The sequence below is a fragment of the Melospiza melodia genome, chromosome 11 (genome assembly GCF_035770615.1).
Source record: "Melospiza melodia melodia isolate bMelMel2 chromosome 11, bMelMel2.pri, whole genome shotgun sequence".
Lineage (NCBI taxonomy): Eukaryota > Metazoa > Chordata > Aves > Passeriformes > Passerellidae > Melospiza > Melospiza melodia.
The window spans coordinates 3,128,717-3,151,166 of NC_086204.1; the positions used below are offsets into that span (position 1 = coordinate 3,128,717).

General features: G+C 57.1%; 2 protein-coding genes across 6 annotated transcripts in view; both read left to right on the plus strand.

The window, feature by feature from the left end:
• NOS1AP (nitric oxide synthase 1 adaptor protein) overlaps nucleotides 1-17,434 on the plus strand; it is a 38,933-nt gene extending 21,499 nt beyond the window's left edge. For 2 of the 5 annotated variants that reach the window (XM_063165319.1, XM_063165323.1), the window contains 8 exons: nucleotides 8,236-8,328; nucleotides 8,709-8,782; nucleotides 9,377-9,485; nucleotides 9,639-9,780; nucleotides 10,941-11,080; nucleotides 11,608-11,775; nucleotides 13,719-13,884; nucleotides 14,446-17,434. In XM_063165319.1, coding sequence (XP_063021389.1) covers nucleotides 8,236-8,328; nucleotides 8,709-8,782; nucleotides 9,377-9,485; nucleotides 9,639-9,780; nucleotides 10,941-11,080; nucleotides 11,608-11,775; nucleotides 13,719-13,884; nucleotides 14,446-14,849 — 1,296 coding nt within the window. In that variant the 3' untranslated portion in view covers nucleotides 14,850-17,434. The remainder of the gene's footprint in view (nucleotides 1-8,235; nucleotides 8,329-8,708; nucleotides 8,783-9,376; nucleotides 9,486-9,638; nucleotides 9,781-10,940; nucleotides 11,081-11,607; nucleotides 11,776-13,718; nucleotides 13,885-14,445) is intronic. The other 3 variants (XM_063165321.1, XM_063165322.1, XM_063165320.1) reach the window with 2 other exon arrangements.
• A 145-nt stretch (nucleotides 17,435-17,579) lies between these two features.
• On the plus strand, nucleotides 17,580-21,909 carry C11H1orf226 (chromosome 11 C1orf226 homolog). Its single transcript, XM_063165324.1, has 2 exons — nucleotides 17,580-19,697; nucleotides 19,797-21,909. The coding sequence occupies exons 1-2, from the start codon at nucleotides 19,258-19,260 to the stop codon at nucleotides 20,287-20,289; spliced, it is 933 nt and encodes a 310-aa protein (XP_063021394.1). The 5' UTR covers nucleotides 17,580-19,257; the 3' UTR covers nucleotides 20,290-21,909.
• Nucleotides 21,910-22,450: the final 541 nt, after the last annotated feature.

Sequence of the window (22,450 nt, forward strand, 5' to 3'; positions counted from 1 at the left end):
GGCTCTAACCTGCTCTGGGCTGGAAGAACAGAAGCCATTTCCGGGCTCCTGTAGTTCCTCACCATCTTCAAAGGGTGGTTGCACCAAGCAGCTTATGCTGCCTCTGCCTGCATAGGTCAAACCAATGCATGTCTAATTAAAAATACCACAAATTCCAGTCAGATGTGGGCTTTCCAAGGAATGCACTTCTGCTTATTCTAGCAGCAGGTGGTAAACATTGAAACACGTCCAGCTCATTTCTGGTGTTCTCCTATGGGCTGTGTGAGCAGAGCGGAGCGGAGAGGTGCCTGCAGATGCACACAGAGCCTGTCCTTGTTTTCCCTGGCTGCAGGAAGCGCTCCGAGCCCGGCTGTGATTCCTGTAACCAGTCTGACCAGTATCCCACACGCACCCACACACCAGTTCATTCACACCCTGCTGTGGTCACCAGAGGTGCAGCCTGTGAAGGAGGGGGCAGCTTGCCTTGCCACCTCCCACGCGGGTCCAGCCCGTGCTGTTGGCACTTCCTTGGATTTCTGGAAGGAGTTTGGAGATGTTTCTGAGGCTGAGGATGGCGTGTCGCAGGGTGTCCCCTGACCCGTGCCTGGCTGAGAGGTGCAGTTTTTCCCAGCCTGTAAGCACTGCTCCCACTCAGAGCTGTCACTGAACATGCCCGGGCTGGAGGAGAAATGAGAACATGGCTAGGCTGGAGTGCCCAGCTTTCTTTCATAAGCTTGGTGTTAGTCAAGCCCCCATGGAATGAACAGTAAGGCTTGCACAGGGACCTGGTGGCTTTGGTGAGCTGCTGGTGGCACTGAGGTGTGCTTGCTGCTGCTGCTGTGCCTCAGGCATCCTTTCAACCTCTGATTTAAGGGCGTTTAAAAAAAACAAAACCTCACGGAGAGGTATGGAATGCCTAAGGATTTCTTGTAAGGGAGGTAAATCACCTTGCAAATGGAAGTCTTCAAAAGAAAGGGTTAGCATAAGTTGTTGCCTGTTAGCTTTCTCCATTTAACCCTGTGGCTGATACTGATTTCATTCTTACCAGTTCTGATTTCTCTGGGCTTCCTGTGAAGCTGCTTCTCCTGCAGATGGCTCGTGAGTGTGTCCCAGTTTGCCACCTCAACTTGTGAAACTCGGAGGTAGTGAGGGGAGGCTGGAGGAAGCGGATGGAGGCAGCTCTCCGGGAGGAAATAGCAAACCGAGCAGAAGGCATTTATTGTGAAGCATTTGATGTTATTGGAAAACATATCTTGTGTGATGGATGGGTATGCTGCAATCCTGGGGTGGTTTTGAAGCAGCAACCTTAACTTTGCTCTGCTGCTCTCACAACATGGGTATTTTTAGCCTGATTCCCATTTTTACCGTCGGTACGCACAACCATCACAGACGCTTACCAAAATTAAACCTGAAGTTGGATGGGAAAATAGGCACTGACCTTGTCAGTGCAAACCAAAATCACATCTATTTCAGACAAACACATGTACCTCAGAGCTGCATTTCCCATATGTGCAAATGCAAACTCCAAGGAACTGCGGAAAAGTTTTAAAAAGCATCATTAAGCCCAAGAACAAGCATCCTGTACTTCATTATTTTTCCTCTCTTCAAAATGACTGTGGCCTTAAATTTAAGTCCAGCTCATGCTAAAACCACCAGCAGTGGGGTGTAGGCAGGAGGACAGGGGAAATTTAATCCTGAGGAATAGTTTAAACCTGATCTATCAGGGTAGCAGAGGTGTCCAGCATATTTGGCCATGCCATGCTGGCAGTCTGTCAATGGAGTGGCTGAGAACCTTCATCCTGGCCCCAGATATCTCCATGTTTCTGTGCCCCACAATGGGACCCATCCCTGCTCCAAGTGTCAGTGCCAGGGGCTGATTTTGTCCTCAGGTTTGGTGGCAGGAGCAGGGAGCCCAAGCAAAATGACCACACTGAGAAGATAATGTCCCTGCTTTTCTCCTCTTTGTATCCCAGCTCCTGGAGGGAGCAGGGAGGTGCTGCTGGCATCCCTTGGCAAGTGCCCTCCTTGTGTGTGGAGCCTGGGCATAGTCATGGTCAGATTTACAGATGCACAGAGGAATTGGGGTGCAGTGGGATCCCTCAGTGAAGGGCATGGGAGTCCTCAGACACAGGCAGCAGCACAGCACTTTGGTAGGATGGCTCTTAGCAGTGTTTTAAAAATGGCTTTCAGTCCATTTATTGCTGATCACATTAGTAGGCTAAGCAGGTATTTCAGTGTGCTCCCCTTCAGCAAGCCTGAGTCCCCTGAGGGCATCAAGTGCAGCCCAGAGCAGTGGGCTGTCAGATACTCTGAAGCCTTGTTCAGAAATGCCTTTTGGATGGAGCTGGCTGCCCTCCTGGGAGGTGCCCTGCTTTCCATCCCTGCTGCTGCTGCCCCGGCAGGGCTGGGGGAGCCGAGGGCCAGGCTGGCAGGCAGGTGCCTTTCTGTTCTGGGCAGCAGGGAGTGATGGATGGATGGATGGATGGATGGATGGATGGATGGATGGATGGATGGATGGATGGATGGATGGATGGATGGATGGAGGCAGCAGGGATGATGGATGGATGGATGGATGGATGGATGGATGGATGGATGGATGGATGGATGGATGGATGGATGGATGGATGGATGGGGGCAGCAGGGAGTGATGGATGCTGCACGGCTGGGGACGCCCTGGCAGGGCTCTGGCTCTCTGCTGCCCTGCCCTCTGAGGGGAGAGCCAGTGCTGCCTGTGCTCCCTGCCCCACGGCTGCTGGCCACCACACAGTGCCACAGCTCGCGTGGCTGCCCCTCTTCTGACGGGCAAGGCTGCTTGGGGCCAGGTTATATCTGTCTGCTGCTTCTTTAACCCAGAGCTGTACCTAAAATCATTCCCCTCTCTCCAATGCTCTTTTCTTTCAGTTAACTGAAAGGCACACTTCTCCTCCAGTTAAGCAGAAGGGAAAAGGAAGGCAGGAGGTGTTCTGGCTGCAGTCTGCTCCTGGTGCTTCAGCAGGACCCCGGCGCTGAGCTCAGGGTGTTGGTGACCCCACAGAAGGCTCGAGGGGAGCTGATGCTGCTTTCCCTGCCCAACCCCAGGGTGGCTTGGCACCCCTGGCCAGGCAAAAAAGGCCTTTTCCTCGCAGGTTCCCGTTCCTGCACAGCCCACGGGTGGCTTTGAGTCATTCCGGGGCACTGGGGCCGCTGCCATTTCTTGGTGTGGTTCAGTAAAGCGAAATCCTCCTGCCCTGGACAGAGCTGCGTTTGCCATTCCTCCCAATTATGGCCATTAGGATCCCAGCGAGGTTTCTCCGGCTTCCCTCCTGGGGAGCTCCTGGAGGGTTCTGAGCTTTGCTGTCATTGCCCGTGTTCTCAGCAGCAGGGATTGTGAGGTGTGTGCCTCCCCCCGGCCGTTCCTTGCTGGCCATGGGACTGGATCCCGGCTGTCACTCTGGAATGAGTTCATTCCTGAGCAGAGCGCAGCCCGCTCCTCCCCCGGGCGCTGCTCTGCCATTAGCCCGGGCTCTCCCGGGGTTAAAATCCAACCCGGCAGGGGTGTTATTGGGGATTAATGAGCTGCTGTGCCAGCCAGCTGCAGGGGAGCTGGGGGCACGGCCAGGGGCAGGAGCTCAGAGCTGAGGGTGCTCCAGCTCCGGCAGCTCCTGCCCAGCCAGCCCTGTGCCCCAGGGGGACCCGGCTCTGCTCACGGTTCCACGTCCTTTCCATAAACACACAGAAATGCACCTTTCTGCCAAAAACTGCATCCTCTTCTGTGCTCTTTCTTAGGGCAGATTTTCGTGTCCTGCCTCCCGAGGTAGCAGAGCAGCATTGAGTTTAGTGAGAATTGCTTTTTCCCTGTTAATTGAATTCTCAAAACACCGCTCTTTCCCCAATACATGGTACAAGCTTGTAACCTTTTTCCTCTTTTTGTTTTGTTTTGAAGAGGGGGACGGAGGGTGTATGGGAACAGGGGCAACTCCATGCACTTAGAGCAACTTCCTTTAAAAAATATTCTGTTTATTTGTATTCTGCTGCCACAATGCCACCATAAAGCATTCCTGGTACCTTCCCTTACTTACAGACAGTGCTGGTGGGCAGAGTTAAATTGTACCTAAGGCACTTGAGATGGGCTGGAACGAAATGAGGGCATTTTAATTCAGGTTAACATTTTTCAGATGCTTGTGAATGTGGGGGGGTGATAGATCTAGAAAAACATCATCTCTCCTCCTCAGAGCCTGATCTGCCTGACCTTGCATGCAGCGTGTGGTTACAAGTTTTCTCACATTTCTGCTGTGTGGAAACAGCCTGATAGGGATGGGTAGCATCTTTCTAGGGATGCTGAGTTTTCCCTGCTTTTCACACGTAGCCGTCGCTCTCGGATTCATACATAATTTTACTCCAAGCTGACAGGGTTACATGCGCTCTCTATTAAGCAACATATGTTAGCTCAGTTCTCCAGAAAGGGCAATTTTAATGCTCTGCCAGTAGGAGTGCGTTGCACAATGATGCATACACCAGCTGGCTTCTTTTCCTTCCAAAGTTATTTAAATACTGAACTCTGCACAAAAGACAGATGTTGAAAATAGACTCCCACTAACCTGAGGTTGATGGGAAGGCTCCTGTGCTCTGATGGAATAGATGTTTCTCTTCCATTTGAAAAGATGAATGTGTTTTTTTTGTAGGCAGGGTAAAATTAAGGGATAGTCTTTTTTCACTTAGCTGGCTGGATTTTATGAGTGATCTTGTACTTCTTTTGCATTACTGAGACCACCTTTGATTTTCTTCTCAAATAGTTGCAGGGCTTTTTAACTGATGTGTCTCAGATGTCCATTTTCAGTCTTTCCTCAAAAGTTTTAATGCAGCTCTTAGAGCTTCGGTGGGGGACCAACTGGGGAGCTGTGCAAGTCCGGGAACAGATTATTTTCTTGTTTCCTTTCCCATTTTCTGTGTATTTTCCTGAAATTAATACTTTTCTTTCTTCTGGCATTGCTACATAGCTATAAAAAAGGATTAATATAAATAACCCAAGCTTGTAATATTATTACAGATATTTAAAGGTCCAGAAACATACCCAAGATGGGCAAAATGGCTGGGTTGAAAGCTCAGAAAGCTCTTCTGTTACGGCATTTAATTGGTTATAAGTAGTACAGTGAAATCCTGCATGGTGTGAAACCAAAGGGGATCATGGGAATGCTGTGCAAATCCTCTTTCCTTTCTTGATTTCAAGCTGGATAATTATTTCTGTATCTGTTCTTTATTGAGCTGGAGGCTAGCATTCAGCTCTCCAAGAGGGAGCCATGGGTGGCTGAGCTTAATCACATATGAAATGTGGTTTTTCTCCTGAGGCAGTCACCAAATCCCAGTGCAGTGCCCAGCGAGTGTGGGGAGAATTGCTGCCACCCAGCTCCCTGCACCCAAACACACAGATGTTCCTCCTGCACATCTCTGGGAATGCAGGATATACTCCCAGCAAGGATTGGGAGGCAGTGGAAACATGGGGGTTTCCTTTTCCTGTGGCTCAGCCAGTGCCTGCTTGTTTTGGGTGCAGCGGCTGTGGCTGTGCACACCATCTCAGAGACCCTTTGGTGGCATTTCCAGCCCTGCCATCATCACCTCTGCTCTCCTCCCGCAGCAGGAACAGCTAAATCCCAAGGCTTTGCAGCCCTCTCAAGCTTTCTCTCTTTGTTTTGCAGCAGAAGGAGGAACACTGGCAAACAGGGGCAGGCACAGCAGATCTCTGTGCTGGGCAGAGCAGTCGTCAAGAACAGCTCCAAGCCAGGGAGGTCCTGATCAGTTGTACAGATGTTCTTCCATGGCCCATTAAGGGTGTTGGTTCACCCCTTGCAGTCTCTGTGGCTCAGATCTCACTCAGAGGAGCTGCACAAAGCTGACACTTCCTTACACCAAGTTAGGAAGCCCCTCCAAATTAGCCATGGCATCTCCTGGCCCGTGGGAGCCAGCATACTTTCCCTGCAGAGCCCTGGGATGTGAGAGGCAGCTGGGCAGAGTTGCTGTCCTGTGGCATGCTCCTCCTGGCTGATCTGTTCCTGAGCCAGGGTCAGCGTTGCATGGGAGCCCCCTGGGCTGGAGTTCATTAGTGCTGCTGCCTGATTGCTCTAATGAGGGCTGGGGGTGGGCAGCAGCTCCCTGAGCACATGGCTCAGGCTTGCAGAGGCGCTTGGCTCTCCAGTCGGTGTCAGGATAAAGGCCGGGATTTATGGAAGGGCTTAACAAATCTGTCTGCTCAGTCCTTCTGAGAATTTGACTTCTTTGCTTCCAGTGGGTTTTGCTGGAGTTCTGCCATGACCCAGGCACAAGGGGGCTTTGGCTTCAGCGTGGCAGAGGCTCAGCAGCTCTTCCCATGGCACTCCCAGAGCCAAGCTCGGGGTGAGCCTGGGCAGAATCCCTTGTCCGTAGCCAGGGATTGTGGAAGGCTCTCCAAGGAGCTCTGTACGATTCTATCCCTGAAACGTGCCAGAGCTGGGTAGCATCTGTGCTGAAACCTCCTGGCCTGTCTGCATCGCTGTCCAGGGGCTGTTTTTCACTCATAAAACATACTAAAAATAGTCTGTTTTACCCTGAGATATTTTTCTCTCTTCCAAACCTACATCAGTTGCGCTTGGGGTAGTACAGAATGGAAGCCCCACAGCACCAGGAGCTCCAAAATGCAACTGGATGTTGCAAATGAGTGATTTGTTAGGACCAATAAATCAGGCATCAGCACCAAGGTGCCATGCAGTCACCCTGGATGCTGCAGAGAGCTTCCAGGTCAGCCTGCAGCTCCTGGAAAATCACATGCAGAGCCTCAGAAAGGACTGGGATAATTACTGCAAGGCTGTCAGGCCAAAGCTCACCTTTTCAGGGCTAAATCAAGACATTTCTTTAGTGTTAGGTACCAGGCACTGGTCTAGTGTCCTGACAAGACACGAAGAAAGGGGTCTTGAGTGCAGTTTCATCTCTGCTGGTAATGATGGGGATGGCACTTGGTGGGTTCTTTGGTGAGACCCTTCTCCATGAGGAATAAGCCATGCAAGCAGCATGTGGGGATGTGCTGGGGGCTTTGAGGCTGACCAGAGCCACGGTGGGAGCCTGACCTCTGCTTTCTCCAGCCCATCACCATGGCTTCAGCCCCAGTGTGGGTGGGCTTGCCCAGTCAGTGCTTGGGGGAGGGCAGAGCTGCGTTCCCTGCACTGTTTCCCAAGCCTTCTGAATCTGCCATCCCCTTCAGCCACTTTAAATGGCTTTGAGGAACTGTGCTTTCAGGTCTTTTATCATTGCTCACAGGTCAGGGCCAGCAGCTTTGCTGCCTGCTGGCTGTGGCTGCCAGAGCTGATGCATCACGCCGTGCTGGAGCTGTCACAGGAGGCTGGCGCGGGCAGGGCGCCGCTCCCTCTGCAGAGACACTGCCCAAATGGGAGAGCATAAAGCAAATCCCCTGCCTCAGGCAGGCCAGGGCAGCGTGCAGGGCTTTTTCTGGGCACAGAGGGTCTGTCCCCATGGCTGTGCACAGCTCCCTGCAAGTGGGACCAGCATATCAGGTGCCTGATGTGGCTGCACCTGTGGCAAACCAGTCGTGGGACTCCTCACAAGTCCCACAGCAGGATCCTGCTTATTGAGCCTACTCCTCTGCCAGCCTTCTCCCCACTTGTAACACAATAAAGGCCAAAGTGGGTGGATTTGGGGGAATCTAGTTCTCTCCCCAGGCCCGAGCAGAGCTTTGTGTTTAGTCACTGATCTTTGGAAGTTCCTGTTGGGATTTTTTCCTGTCCGGTGACTTCTAATTGAGATGGGTAATTGCATTATCCCATCTCCCATGGAGGGGTCCTCAGAATCCTCTGCAGTCATCTTCAGTTTTATACTGAGCCCAAAAACACCCAGCTCAGAATGGCATTTCACTTTCCAGAGCTCAGCAATGGCCACCAGCCAGGGGGGCAAGTGCAGCCAGGCTGCGGATCCTTGGGGGTGTGGTGGTCCCTCTCTGGGGAGGCACAGCCCTTCAGAGGGGCAGGCCAAGGGCCTTTGAAACAGAAGCTAACATGCCCAGCAGCATCCTGAACTGGGTAAATCATTATCCACATCCAGGGACTGGATTGCTTTGGTGTGTGCTCCTCCAGATGCTGGGCACTGCAGGGCAAAAAGACCCCTTGTCCTGTCCTAGCATGGATGCACAAGGTTGATGTGGGAGACAGGAGAACCTGCCCCTGTCCCTCTTGCCCCTCCCTGGGGCTGTCCTGGCACAGGAAGGCTAACTCAGGTGTTTCCTTCCACCTCCCGCAGTATGAGTTTAAAGCCAAGAATATCAAGAAGAAGAAGGTGAATCTCATCGTGTCGGTGGACGGCGTGAAGGTCATTCTGAAGAAGAAGAAGAAGGTAGGCAGCACTGGTCCCTGGGGCAGCAGTGCCTCTGCAGCAGAGCCCCTCTCCTCCTGGTGCAGGGCCCTTGCAGCATCCTTGAACTTCTGGGAAGCTCTGGTGGGCTGGGAGAGGGAGGCACGGGCTGGGTCAGCCTGGTGTGGGTCACGTTCCTGCAGGGTGGCTGAGCCAGTCCTGCTGTGGTGCACAAGGGGCTCAGGGGGCCCTGGGGGAGGTGATGTGGGATGTGACTGGTCCCCAGAAGGACCCGACCCTCACCAAAGGGTTGCAGGGGAGCAGCAGCAGAGCTGTGACAGGAGCTTCCCAAGTATGTCCCCAGACTGTCTCTGTGCCCTGTCCTTGTCCTCAAGGACAGCATCTGACGTACTCATTTTCAGCTTCTTTCATTGCAGAAAAAAGAATGGGCCTGGGACGAGAACAAAATGCTCGTCATGCATGATCCCATCTACAGGTAAGGCTGCTGGGTGAGGGGACAGGCTTGTGTGGCTCTGCTGTCCCCCTTACCCACACCACACCAGCACTGTGCTGGGCACTGGAGAGCCACCACCATGCTGTGGAGGGCAGCTCATGGAGCTTCCTGAAGCCTCCAGCTCTCCCCCTTCTTCTTCCCAAAAGCCAAGAGCAGAGGGTGTCTGTTCCAGGGAGGCCAAACTGGAGCAAGAGAGGCCCCCAGCCATGCTGGGGAGGGGGTGGCAGGCACCTGGGCAAGGCATCCAGCTCTGTGGGCTGGCCAGGAGTGGGGTTTGCTCTTCTCAATCCCTGGAGGGCTCCTGGGCTGCTGATGCTGTCCCTGGGGGCTGAGCAAAGAAGTCCTGTGCTGCCTTTGCAAAATGTTTGCTGCTGCTGAATCAGCAGGCAAATTTTCCCAGCTGAGGTAAAACCACTGCCAAAGTATTCTGATGGGCTTTAGCAGGGATGTGCTGCAGAGGTTGGGCATCTGCAGCACCCTGTGCCTTGGGAAGCATTGGTTGTGGCCTTGGCCTTGTCCCATGGGAATGTGGGTAATGTGTATGCTTATATCCTCCTTTCCATTCCGTCCTTGCAGGATATTCTATGTATCTCATGACTCCCAGGACCTAAAGATCTTCAGCTACATTGCTAGGGATGGGTCTAGCAATGTCTTCAGGTGCAACGTCTTCAAGTCCAAGAAGAAGGTAAGATGCCGGGATGCACATCTTGCCCTGCTGTACTCTGGCTGGAGCAGCTGGGCAGGACCCCTTGGATGTGAGAGCCCTGAGGGCTGTGCCAGCCTGGGGGGCACAGGGGCAGCCCAGCTGCAGTTCCCCGTGCCCTCCTGTCCCCGGCAGAGCCAAGCCATGCGCATCGTGCGGACGGTGGGGCAGGCGTTCGAGGTGTGCCACAAGCTGAGCCTGCAGCACACCCAGCAGAACGCCGACGGCCAGGAGGACGCAGACAGCGACAGGAACGGAGACGACCTGGACGTCCCAGGTATTCTGCAGGGGTGCAGGTGTGGGGGGTGGCGTGGGGCGCCAGAGCCTGGCAGGTGTGGGTTCACAGAGGCACTGCCTTCCCATACTGCCCCTGGATGGCTGACACCTCTGGGCAATGGATTTGCACAGCAATCTGGCCTGCTGTGCTCCAGGCTCAAGCTGGGATCTTGCCCAGCAAGAAACCTTCTCTAGGTGTTAGCCATGATCCTCTCAGACATCCCCCTTGCTGAGAGCCCATTAGCAGAGCCCGGGGCTCTGCTCTGTGCTTGGCTGCACACGCTGCAAACATTCCCTCGCTGCTTCCGCACGAGGGGCCCCAAGCACATACCTTCCTCGTGTCCTCTCTGCAATTCCCAGAATGGACACCCCACAAGCCGTGTTTGTGCTCTCCCATCAAGCTGTCAGGGCTGCAGGCAGGCTGCAGACCCCGCTCCTTCTCAGCCCTGTGGGTAGAGGGTGCAGGGATGCCTGGCTGGGGGGCTGCTGGTCCAGCCCCATCACCCTGAGCGGGGTCCCAGGGAGCAGCCTTGCTCCTTGGCACCGGTGCCTGTGTTGGAGGGGAGGCAGAAGTTCTACGAGAGCTTAGTCAAACCCTTTCAGTGCCAGGTGGGACACTGGCAGGTCCTGTGTGTGAATTCCCTGCCCTGCCCTGCCATGCTGTGGGCTGGATCCCCCACATCCTAACAGGAGCAGCCTGGGCTGGGCTGCAGTTTCCTGCTCGCCTCTGTAACCAGTGCTGTCCTGATGACCTAATCATCGGGCTGCCCTGGACCGGTCATTGTTTGCTTTTCCTCCACACAATGTCCCGGCCACAATATGCAGCTCCCTGGGGAATTCAGAGCATCTGTTTTTTGTTTTTCTTTCCCGTAATCTCTTGTTTACCTTTCTTCAGCTTTATCTGTGTTTTCTGTTCTTGGTGGCCCGTTTGTCTCACATCAGGGCTTTAGGCTGCCCTTCCCCGGGTTTGGTGTGCTGGGGCTGGGTGTGTTTTTAGCTGCAAGCCTCCTCCTGAGCAGCAGCGGGAAGAGCAGCCCCGTCTCTGTGTACCTGCTTCCCGGAGGGTGGCTGGGTGGCACGGGGGCGCTGGGACCCGCGCTGGGCATCGCTGCCCAGCTGCTCAGTGGGCTCCCGGGGCCGTGCCCTGCCCTGCTCCCGCAGCCTGTCGCCTCTCCGGCGTGGAGAGAGCGGCCGCCTCGGCCGAGGAGACCGACATCGACGCCGTGGAGCTGCCGCTGCCCGGAGCCGACATCCTGGACTTCAGCCGCGGCGTCACCGACCTCGATGCCGTGGGCAAGGAGGTGGGTGCCACGCCGGGCCCAGGGTGCTGCCCTGGCCTCTCCTCTCAGGGGGTGGCACAGCCCCAGCCCCACGGCTCTGAGGGCCCAGGGGTCGGCAGGGATTGTGCAGCATTCCCCAGCTCCAGGATCAAAGCCGCTGCAGGGCTGCCCTTTGGCTGGAGCCCAGGGGAGAGAGCCGTCCCGAGGCTCAGCTATGTGCAGCCACACGGAAAGGGTTTGGGGCTGAGCTGATAGGGACTTTTTTCCACCAAAAACACAAAAATAAAAGACTTTTTTGATACGGTGGAAATTCCCACGGGAAGCGTCAGCCTTTTCGGGAATTTTCTACAAAAGTATGTGGGTTGTTGTTGAAACTGAAAAAGTACTGTTTTCAAAGGTTGTAAGCACCCTCAGCAAAGTGTGCATTAGCTGTGAATGCAGCTGCTTCTTTTCTGGGTATTTAGCATGGCTGCTCTGTGCCAAAGCTCATGTGTGCCTTTCTGAGGTGAGTGCCAGGGGATCACACCTTCAACACTGGTGTTTTGCAGAGCTGCCTCCACGCTGAAGATATCCTGACAGCATCGCCCAAGATGCTGCTGCCCTCGTCTGCCCAGCTGCCCGACCTGGGAACACCCCTCTCTGCCCACCACCAGATGCAGCTTCTCCAGCAACTCCTGCAGCAGCAGCAGCAGCAGACACAAGTGGCCGTGGCACAGGTTCTCCCCTCCCTTTATTCCCAGGGGCAGTGGCAGGGCTGGGACACACTGCTGAACTCCTTGGGGCTGCTGGAGTCTCCTGCCTGGAGGCAGCGTTGAAGGCAGGAGCTCCATGGGGAGGGAGCTCCATGAGGTGCTTGCTTTCCACCAGGTGTCTGGGGCCTTTGGCTCTGCCTGCTCCCCAGAGCCCTGCCTCAGTGACTGGTGTGCCTGGACTGTGCAGCTGGCAGCTCATTCTCCATGCAGCTATTTCTCATTGAAGCAGCTCTGGCTGCTTTATCCAACTCATTACCTGAGCTTTACTTGTTCCCTGTCCTGCACTGAGCTAGCTGCAATTCATCAACTTTTTTCATGGCCCAAGCGATGGGCTCCAGCAGCCTTTCCGTGCTGCCCCATGGCTTTGCTCCTCTCACATCAGTAAATCAGTATTTGTTGATCAGTTCTGGCTGAGCTGCTGCCTCCAGAGCCCACATGCCCTTTGGGGTCACAGACTCCCTCTGGAAGCGGGATCTGCATTATTGGGGAATCCTTTGTGTCTGTCCAAGTATAGTGTTGCTCACAATCCAAAATGCTCCATGATCCTGCTTGAAGTGTAAAATATTGCACCCCTTGCTCTTGCTCTGCCTTTGCAGCATGTTGTAAATCCCAGTCCTTTGCCTGGTCTCCTGTCACTCCCAGGCTCGCTGTGTTCGAGCTCGGCTCTGCCAAGGACACTGCTGTGGCACCTTGCTGGCCACATTTGGGCAGCAGCTGCCTGCTGGCACAGCTGGCACTGCCTCCTGATACCCATCTGTGGGGGCAGGTGCCCCCAGCTGGGGCAGCTTCAGGGGCCCTGCAGCTGCAGCTCACAGCTTGGCAGGTACAGAGAGCTTCCTCTTCTTCCTCAAGGTCACTTTCTAGGGCACAGTAAAATAGCCTTTTGTGTTTGGTGGGGATATTTTTGGTTTTGGGTTATTTTTGTTTTGGAAATTTTTTTGTTTGATTTTTTGGGGTTTTTTTGTGGGGTTTTTTTGTTTGTTTTGGTTTTTTTTTGTTTTTTTTTTTTTGGTTTTTTGTTTGGTTGATTTTTTGTTTGTTTTTTGGTTTTGGGGTTTTTTTGTTTGTTTGTTTAGTTGTGAATCTGTGCTTTCCTGGTTCCAGTCCTTGCTGGAACAGTTGTAGGAGCTGTGAGTGGGTGCCAGGAAGGGGTGCTGAGCCAAAGTAGCCCCCAGGTCACTGCTGTTCCCTTGTGTTCATTTCTGGAGTTCTCCCTGCTGGAATGCAGATCAGAGAGCTGCCCTGGGCAGGAGCTCTGGGCTGTCTGCCCTCAGGGCATGGTTCTGGGGACACAGATGTTTGCACAGAGGTGCCTGTGCTGAAATCAGGGTGGTATTGCCCGTGGGCTGCCCGCAGGCATTGCTTCCCAGAGCCAGGCTGAGCAGCCAGCTCGCACCTGAGAGGCAGCACCCCTCAGCAGCAGCCTGCCATCTGTGGTGCTCCAGCCCCTCCTTGTGACAGAGGCCACTGGCTGGGCCCTGTTTCTAGGAAAGCTTCCCAAAGAGACAGCTTTTCCAGGGCCAGCTCTGCTGCACGGCTGTGCCCTCGTGCGCCCGCTGCACCATCCAGTCGAGTGTGTCTCCTCTGCTGCATCCATCCGGCTCCTCCTGGGCTGCCCTTTCCATGCACATCTGCAGCTCACGTGCACCCCTGACAGTTCAGCCAGTGCTGCCTGCCTGGCCTTGGGCTTTCCATCAGGGAGGCCAGGGGTACAATGTGCCGAGTCCTGGTGTGACACCACCCACACACTCCCCATCACATCTGCAGTACGTGCAGGGAATGGCTGCTTCATCACATCATGGGTTGGGATGCTGGTGAGCCCTGGGAGATGGGCAGGGCTGGCCAGAGTTGAAGCCCTCAACCCCCGAGCAGCATCTGCCCGTGCTCACCCGCTGTATCCTGTCCAGGTCCACCTGCTGAAGGACCAGCTGGCAGCAGAGGCAGCGGCACGGCTGGAGGCCCAGGCTCGTGTGCACCAGCTCCTGCTCCAGAACAAGGACTTGCTGCAGCACATCTCACTGCTGGTCAAACAGGTGCAGGAGCTGGAGCTGAAGCTGGCGGGGAACACGACCAGTAAGCGCTGCCGCCCATTCCTCTCCCCTCGCAGCTAGCCAGGGCCGTGGGGGACATGCATGCAGGTGTTTTTCTTGGGGTTCTGTGTGCATTTCCAGTTATTTTGTTCAGAGGGATATTTGTGCCCTTCTGGCCTGGCTTGTGTGTGTGCATGCATGCAGCATGGGAAGGGGCTTGGGGAGGGCTGTATGGACAGGTAGTCGCCTACCTCCATCAGCTGTATGTTCGCTTTCCCCAGTGGCTGCATGCTCCAGGCCAGCTCCATACCTGCCCAAGAGCCCCTGTTTGACCTTCCATCTCCAACAGATGTGGCCATCAGCTCTCTGCAGGAGCTGGGCTGGAAGAGAGTTAACTTCTTGTCCTGGAGAACTGGCCCTTCGTTGGCCAGGAGCAGCTCCTGACATTAGTGACACCAAATAAGCCCCTCAAAACAGCAAGAGTGGAGAGGTTGATACTCAAACGACCCCAGACTGTCCTCCTCTGGCCAGTGTGCAGCCAGCTGCGGTGGCCAGGGGATGCCCAGGGCAAGCTGGGCCTCTTAGCCGTGCCCTTCTCTTACAGCAGGCTCCCAGGACAGTCTGCTGGAGATCACCTTCCGCTCCAACGCCCTCCCCGTCCTGTGCGACCCGACCACCCCGCAGCCCGAGGACGCGCACCCGCCGTCGCTGGGCCCCAGCCCGGCCTTCCCCAGCAGCGTGGGCAGCCCCATAGGTAGGAACGACTGTCTGGTGAAGCTGGAGTGCTACCGCTTCCTGCCGGACTCGGGGCCGCCCGCCCCGGAGCCAGCCCTGGGCAGCCTGGAGCTCATCAAGTTCCGCGAGTCGGGCATCGCCTCCGAGTACGAGTCCAACACGGACGAGAGCGAGGAGCGCGACTCCTGGTCCCAGGAGGAGCCGCCGCGCCTGCTCCACGTGCAGCCCAGGCAGGAGCTGGGCGACAGCCTGGAGGACGAGATCGCGGTGTAGGGGTCAGCAGGAGGTGGCGCAGAGCAGCCAGGGCCTGCTGGAGCTGGGGGGGACCCCGGCCGCAGCGCCGTGGCCCTGGCAGGGATGGCACAGCCCAGAGGGAGGGGGGCAGAGGAGGGAGCAGGAGGATTCCAGCGCCCGGTCGCGAGTGTCTGGAGGTGAGGACGGAGCCGTGCCCAGGGCGTGCCGTGCTCCGGCACGTGTGGGCTTGTGTGCTGAGCTGCAGCATCCCTGCTTTGCAGCAGACAGAGCTGACAGCTCCTAGTGCTCCCCCCCGGCCCCGTCTCCCTTCAAACTGTGTGTCAAGGTCAGGCAGAGGTAAGGGACTTCTCCTGGATTAGCCCCTGCTGCTGCTGGGGAAGCAGTGAAGCAGAGGAGGGGTTTTACTGGGGGAATGGGCCAGCAGTCTAGGGCAGTGAGCAGGGACAAGAGGCACTGAGGGGGCAGCTCCAAGGTGGTAAGCAAGGACAGAGCAGCTGGTCTGGCTCTCTGCATGGTGGGCAGGGTGGGGGACAAGTACAGGGCCATGCTAAATGAGGGTTGGTGATGGTGCACTGTCAGAGTGGGTCTGTGAGTGAGAAGTGAGCATTGAGGGACAGTGGGGATGAGCCTGGAAAGGATTTGAAGAGGTGAGATGAGGTTGCACAGGCTGGCCAGGTGCAGGTAGGTGTTGGCAGGAGGATGTGTCACTCTCAGGACAGGGTTTATCTATGCCAAGGCAGGTGGAGGGCGTGCAGGCTGTGCAGCAGAGGGGAAGGCACAGCGCAGTGTGGAGCAGGGAGCCAGGGCATGCAGCATCAAGCTGTGGAGTGTCCTCCCCCTCATCATCTAATCCTTTGGCTCCTTGGCGCAGCTGCCAGGTTTCAAAGCCTTTTTCATGCTCTCAAGTCACATTTTCGAGTGCTTCCAATCACTACAAACTGCCTGCTTTGCTTTATAGACAAACCCTCCCATTTCCAAGCAGTTGTTTTGCCCCAGACCAAGGCTGAGAGCTGCAGTGCTGGCACTGGCATCTTCAGGGCTGAGCACACTTCCAGCCTCAATGGGGAGTGAACTGCTGGTGGTGCTTCATCACACCTCTGGTTTGCACCCTCTGGAAAAGTGAATCCAGGATCTCAGGGGTCCCCCACCAGCCCTCGAGACACTTATGGCTGAAAGCCATCTGTGGGGGCCTCCAAGGGACCCAGAGCTTGTTCCTTTTCTGCAAACACTTTTATCACCTGCCTGGTGCTGAACCTCTAAGAGGCCAAGATTGGAAGGGGTATGAACCAAAGTCCTGATGTCCACCCTGCTTCATGTGGAAGCACTCGATGAGGTGGGGATTTGGCACAGTTGTCTTCCTCCCCATCCTCCCTCCTATGCTGCTTCTGCTTTGCTTTGTTGCTTCCTTGCTGCTCTCACCTTTGCCAGCTCTGTCTCTGCTCAATCTGCCTGCAACTAACCCCTGGCTGACACCACCTCTTGCTCTCCTCCAGGGCTTAGCCTGGCTGCTGAGCAAAGTCCATCACTTCTCACTGCCCTGGTCCCCTGGGGACTGAGAGCTGCTGAGAAGTGTGTGTGTGAGACCCCTGGGGTCAGCACAAGCTGTGCTGTGCACCCTCCACCACACGACAGCACTGGGTGGACTCCAAGGTGCCAGAGTGGGAAGGAGAGAAGGACATGTTTCAGTGTCCCCAGCAGTGCCCTGGTGTCCAGGGGAGCTCTGCACCAGCCACAGAGCAGGCAGGGTGGGAGAGGGTGCTGTTTGGCACATGGTGCTCCTGTCCCCCAGGCACCACTGCCTCCCTATGCCCCGTGCCACACGGCTGTGGGCACGGCTGTGTGCCAGCCCCTGTGCCAGGGACCCGACGTGCCACTGCCAGCTCGCAGCAGTTGGAGCTGAAAGCAAGAGTGAGAGGTTGGTCCAGCTAGGAGGAGGAAGGGAGCATGGCAGCATGCACAAGGCATGGTGCTTACAGGGTAGGGAGGGTTGAGCTTGGACAGGGATTTCCATGTGGGCAGGGAGATCGTTCAGGGGAAGGAGCAGCAGGAGCTCAGCTGTACCCACGGGGCAGGTGAAGGGAGAGCCCAAGAGGAGCAATAACAGGCCAGAGGTCTCTTCCAGGCTGGGTTGCCTCAGGAAGCAGGTTGGAGGAGCCATCTCCTGAGCCCCTGCTGCAGTCCATCCCTGCTGCACACACAGAGCTCAGGTCCTGTGAGGGGCTGTCAGGACCAGATGTGGCCCCAGGCTGCTGCCCCACGCTCTGCCCACGGGGGACAGGGGCAGGTGCCCCACAGGCCGAGGGGGTGCTGCCGGGGCCGGGTGGGATCCTGCCAGCCTCGTGCTGCACCATGGCTGTACACATGTAAATGACCCCTCCTAAGTCAGTGCTGCCTCCAAGACTCCTCTCTAGCCTCTCACTTTTGTTATGGACCTTGACAGGGGTTTTATAGCTATATTTTTTGTCCTTTCTTTTCCTACAACTGTCATATTACTAACTGTTGAATCTATCTGGGAAGCCAATCTGTCAATGTAAGTGCACTTAACCCTTGGGTGTTGTCATCAGTCAACTGGCTTTTGCTAAATAAATCTTTCTATTTCTCAAGGCTTTCTGTTGTCACTTTCTTCTCACTGACTCTCTCTTTCTGTACTTCCTTCCCTCTCCATGCTGGGTGCCAGCAGCAGCAGTGCATCCTCTGGCCTTGCAGAGACCCCCTCCAACCTAAGCTTCCTCTCCTGTGGGACCCCTGCTTGTGCTAGCCACAGGATGCCCACGAGAGCAAGATGCCCAGAATGTTGCTGGGAGTAGAGGTGTTTCAGTCTTGCCCTTCAGCGGCTGCACAGCACAGGGCTTGTCTCAGGGTTTGTCTCAGGGCTGATCCAACAGCTGGAGGGTGCCAGGGACTTCCTGGCATCTGCAGAGCTCCCCACAGAGATGCAGAGATGCTAATCGGCACTTCCAGGGGCTCGGGAAATTCTTGGCAGCTGAAAAAGGAAAAATAGGGAAGAGCCTCTCTTAAAGGATGGCAGAAGTGTTGTGTAGGCAAAAGCAGCTCGCCGGCAGGAGCTGACTGCTCCTGAACAATTCATTGTGCTGCTGGCAGGAGTGATGGAGCAGTGCCCTCCCGTGGCTGCTGGGGCTGCACGGACACCGCGGGGGCTGCAGCCTCCTGTGCCTTGAGCTCCTGCTCCCCCAGCACCTCGGGCCTGCAGCAGAACCCCTGGAAGGTGTAGCCCTCCTGGGAGCTGTGCTGGGTCTGAGTGTTGAGCAGCCATGGTGTGGGGAAGGTGGGGCAGCACAGCGTGCACTGGTGGCCACGCTGGAGCAAGCTGGCCCTTAGAAGCAGTGAGTTTGTCCTGGACCATGATGCTGGCTCTGCTGCTGGCCAGCCTGTCCCTCTCAGGGGCTGGAAGTCATCTGAGGAGCCAGAAGAGAGCTCTTCAAGAAGTTGTCAGGCTGCTCACACTGCCGAGAGCTGGTGTCCAGGCTGCAGGAGAAGCTGCCCACGCACTGCTGGGTGGCTCTCTTGGTGCAGATGGAGAGCTGTAGGGTGAACCCCAGGGCTGGCAGATGCTGCAGGTGCAGGCAGGCAGCTCGCTGTTCAGCAGGACTGTGGGGCCACAGAATGCAGAGGAAAGGGCCTGCAGTGAGTTGGGGGTCCCTGTAAGAGTCCAGCCCACCACGAGGCTGGAGCAGTGCTGGGAACCCTTCCTCTCTGGCTGTGCCATGGGATGGGGAGGTGGTTGTCTCTGTCTCATATGTGCCCCCGGATGCAGAGGTAGAGCTGGGCAGAGGATGCTGATGGGCAGCGAGGCCCCAGAACAACACCAGGCTCACCCAGGAACTTCCTGGGGCCATCACACAGACCCACTCTGACATGGAGGCAGCCATGGGGGTTTGAGCTGGCACTCCTGGGGGCAGCCCCCACAGCTTCAGGGACTCTTGCTGGGAAGACATGGTGGAGGAATCCAGTGTAGCTCAGAGGTGGGGTTTGATTGCAGAGCCCTTTCCTCTGCAAGCACCTGCTGCTGCCCACCACAGAGACCCAGCCTGGGCTGAGCTGAGGGAGCCACGGTGGGGTGGGCAGTGCAGAGCCCACGCCATGGGTGTCCCAAGAGAAGGTGCTGTGACTTCACCAGGGTGTGGCTGGCAAGGGACTCACCCCCGTGTGAGTCCCATCTCTTCAGGTAGCATGACATACCTGAGCAGGGGGTTGGGTTGGCAGCACGCCTCAGCTGGCAGTGTGCAAGGGACAGGCCTCGGCCCTTGCCATTCCCCTGGTAAATGCTTTCTCGCTCTCTCTTTTTCCACAACCTGCTTCCCAAGTCGCTTGGTGTCAGGTAAGAGAAGCTCTCTGTGTTGGCAGTGCCAGCGTGGGGCCCTGGGCTCACTCCCACCCTCTCTTGCCCCACACTGGTCCCCTGTGCATGCACCGCCCCGTGCAGCCCTGGCATCGCCTGGCTGCCCACAGCCTCTGCAGGGCTGTAGCCACATCCTCCCCGTCCCCAAAGCTGCGTTCCCACAGCGCTGCTGGGCCGGCCCTGCTGGGATCCCCCTGCAGCCTGACTCACACCCTCTCTGTTCCCTTGCCCCCTCCAGTGGACCAGAGCATGTTTGAGAACGCCAGCGCCGGCACGGCACCCGCGCCGCGGGCACAGCACGTCCCTGCCGCGGCGGGCGCCGCGCCCCAGCCCTGCCGGCCCGCCGGCAGCCAGCACCTGCGCAACCTGGGCAAGGCCGTGGGCGCCAAGGTGAACGACCTGCTGCGGCGCCGGGAGCCGGCCGGCCTGCCCGCCGTGGGAGCCACGGAGGTGAACGCCAGCGCGGGCGCCGTGCTGGCCACGGGACAGCCGCCCGCCGAGCACGGGTGAGTGTCCCCGCAGCGAGCGCCCCGTGCCAGCGCCACGGGCACGGGCTGGAGGGGCTCAGAGTGGGGCTGTACGCAGCTGTCCCTCTGTGCTTGCAGGGCTGTGGCACTGGAGGCCTTTCCCCGGCTGGAGCCCCCGCCGCCCATCACCAAGAAGCGGACGCCGCGCGCCCTGAAGACCCCCCAGGACATGCTCATTGCTCCGCAGCCGGAGGGCACCGGCGCCAGGGGTGGCACCGAGGAGCCTCCTGAACCGCCCCCGGCTCACCCTGAGCCCACAGAGGAGCAGCCGGGGATGGGGGACCCGTCTCCTCCAGCATGCCCTGGTGACCTCGGTGTGACAGGTGCCCTAGAGCCCAGCGGGGACCAGCCTACCAGTGCCCTACCCGTGCCCGACCTCATCCATAAGGGCAGCCAGGAGAGCCAGTGGCAAGTGGGTGAGAGGGCCACTGAGATGTCAGCCAGCACAGAGAAACCCTCACGGAGACAGGGGCTGGAACATGAGCCAGCAGCGAGCACAGGGCGGCCAGAACCACGTGCCTCTGGCTGGGAGGTGGAGGGGGCCCATCCTGACCTACTGTCCTTTGAGTAGCAGTGGGTAGCTGTGACAGGGGTGCCATGGGGGCTGGCTCTCCCAGACTTGTCTCTCACTGCCACTTGCCTTTTTTGGGGTGATTATTTTGGAAAGGAGGAAGTTCTGGAGTGGAACGAGCCATTTGCTGCCCAGTGTGGGCTCTGGGGAGCCATGAAAACCTGCTTCTCCCCAGATTCCCAGGAGGGGCACAGCCTGTCCTGCCATGGTTTCTGCAGCCCCATTCTGGCCCCCTATTCACCCTAGTCATGCCAAGCTCCTGTCCTGCCACAGTGCCACTGCCACCCTGTCTGCAGCCAGGAGCCTTGCTGAACTGGGAACCAAGGGGGTGCGTGGGGGTAGAAGTGCCAGCCTGCCCCAAACCCCATTGGCTCTGCTGGAGCGAGCATCCTGTGAGCATCCCACATGCACCACACACTTCCCCGTGTCTGCACTGGCTGCCTTGGTCCAGAGGATTTCCCAGCTCACACCATGTGCTTGCTGAGATGCCCCGTCCTGGGTACCAGTGGGCTCACCCAGCCCTGGTGCCAGGAGCCAGGACAGCAGATGTGTCCAGGGCCTTCTCCAGGTGCTGACCTCATGGTGTTACTCTGCTGAGTGCCATCTCCTTGCACTGGAGCCCCAGATGCACTGGGCTCTGGCAGGATGCACAATTGCTGGCCAGTGGGCTCTGGCAGGGAGCTGAGCTCTCTGTGAGACTCCCTTCCAGCTCCTGCTTGTTTCCCGGTCTCATCCCAGCCACCATGGACAGAGCTGTCCAGGCAGGCAGCCCTCTCCATAAAGGGGAGTCACTGCTCCCCTTTATTTCCTGGGACGGTGGTCTCTGCAAGACTGGGACACACAAAGCCACGTGGTCCTCTGAAACTACTGTATGAGTGTTTTGCCATGGATTACAGGAGGAGTTAGCCAGCCTGGGGACATCTCTGTCGACGCAAGGCAGCAGCTGTGAGATGGAACTTTTTGCTGAGAGCTTTTATGTACATCCTCACCACAAAGGTGGTTTTCAGAGGAAAAGCTCCAAAGCCCCAGGCTGGGTTGGAGGAACCCAGGGGTGAGGCTGCTCACAGCTCCTTCTGGGCCATACAGGATGGTTGGGCTGAAGAAATGTCTTCCACCACCCAAAGCCATGCTATCCCGCTGGAGGAAGGAAGCTGTGAGCAGGGATCCCCTCGCCCTGGGAGCAGCCCCCCATGTCCTTGCTGTTGGTGTGGGGATGCCACAGTGGCACTGGGGCCCTGCAGCTCTGTGCTCTGGGAACGCCCTGCTCAAGAGTGAAGGGACGCAGAGTTGCACAGAGCCCATGTTCAGTGCTGAGGTGTCACACACCCTGACAATGTGATCACGCTGTGCATGGCCACCTGCACCCTCAGCTCCAGGGGTGTGTGTGTGCTGCCAGGTCTGCACTGCGGTGTAGGTGTTGATGGAAACCCGGACTTGCAGGCCCTGTCTGAAGAACCACTATCTTCAATCGCTGTGATCCCAAGGGAACCTTCCCCTTGAGGGTTGTCACTCACAGCCGGTTAGAGTCCAGTCCCTCTATTTATGTTGTCAGGGTGCGTGTGTATGGTTTGAGACAAGAGATGCAGATTGCACAATAAATTTTTTTGGCTTTTGTACCTACTGATGTGTGGCATTCCCTTGATGGGAGAGGACACCCTGCACGACCCTGGCGCCATCCTGGTGGGGAGCCAGGGGGCGGAGGGGGAGTTTGGTGGTGCCCAGACTGGGGTGGAGAACCTTGCGCTTGGCACCACCGGGTGATGGCTGGGCTCGGGCACAGGGGACCGGATCCCGGGGTGCTGCGGTAATGGGAGCCCGCCGGTGCCTGGGCCGAGTGGACTGAACTCCGAGGCTGTTGAGGGTACCGGAGCCCGAGCTGAGGAGACTGAACTCCGAGGCTGTTGAGGGTACTGGAGCCCGGGCTGAGGGGACGGAACTCCGAGGCTGTTGAGGGTACTGGAGCCCGGGCTGAGGAGACCGGACCTCGGGGCACTGGGGAGACGGGACCCCAGCGGAAGCCCTGGCTGGTGTCTGGGCTGAGAGCGGTGACCCCCGCGAGTGCTGAGGGCGCTGGACTCCGCCCGTACCGGGGCAGAGGGCACCGGGCCCGGCTGCCGGGGGAGCCGCTGGCTCCCGGGCCGAGGGCCCCGCCCCGCCGAGG

What these genes read in the sequence shown, in the direction of transcription:
- C11H1orf226 (XM_063165324.1), top strand. Translation starts at nt 19,258, where the DNA reads ATGCACCGCCCCGTGCAGCCCTGGCATCGCCTGGCTGCCCACAGCCTC. An exon ending in CAGCCGCCCGCCGAGCACGG is followed by an intron (nt 19,698 to 19,796) that starts GTGAGTGTCCCC and finishes CTGTGCTTGCAG; the next exon opens with GGCTGTGGCACTGGAGGCCT.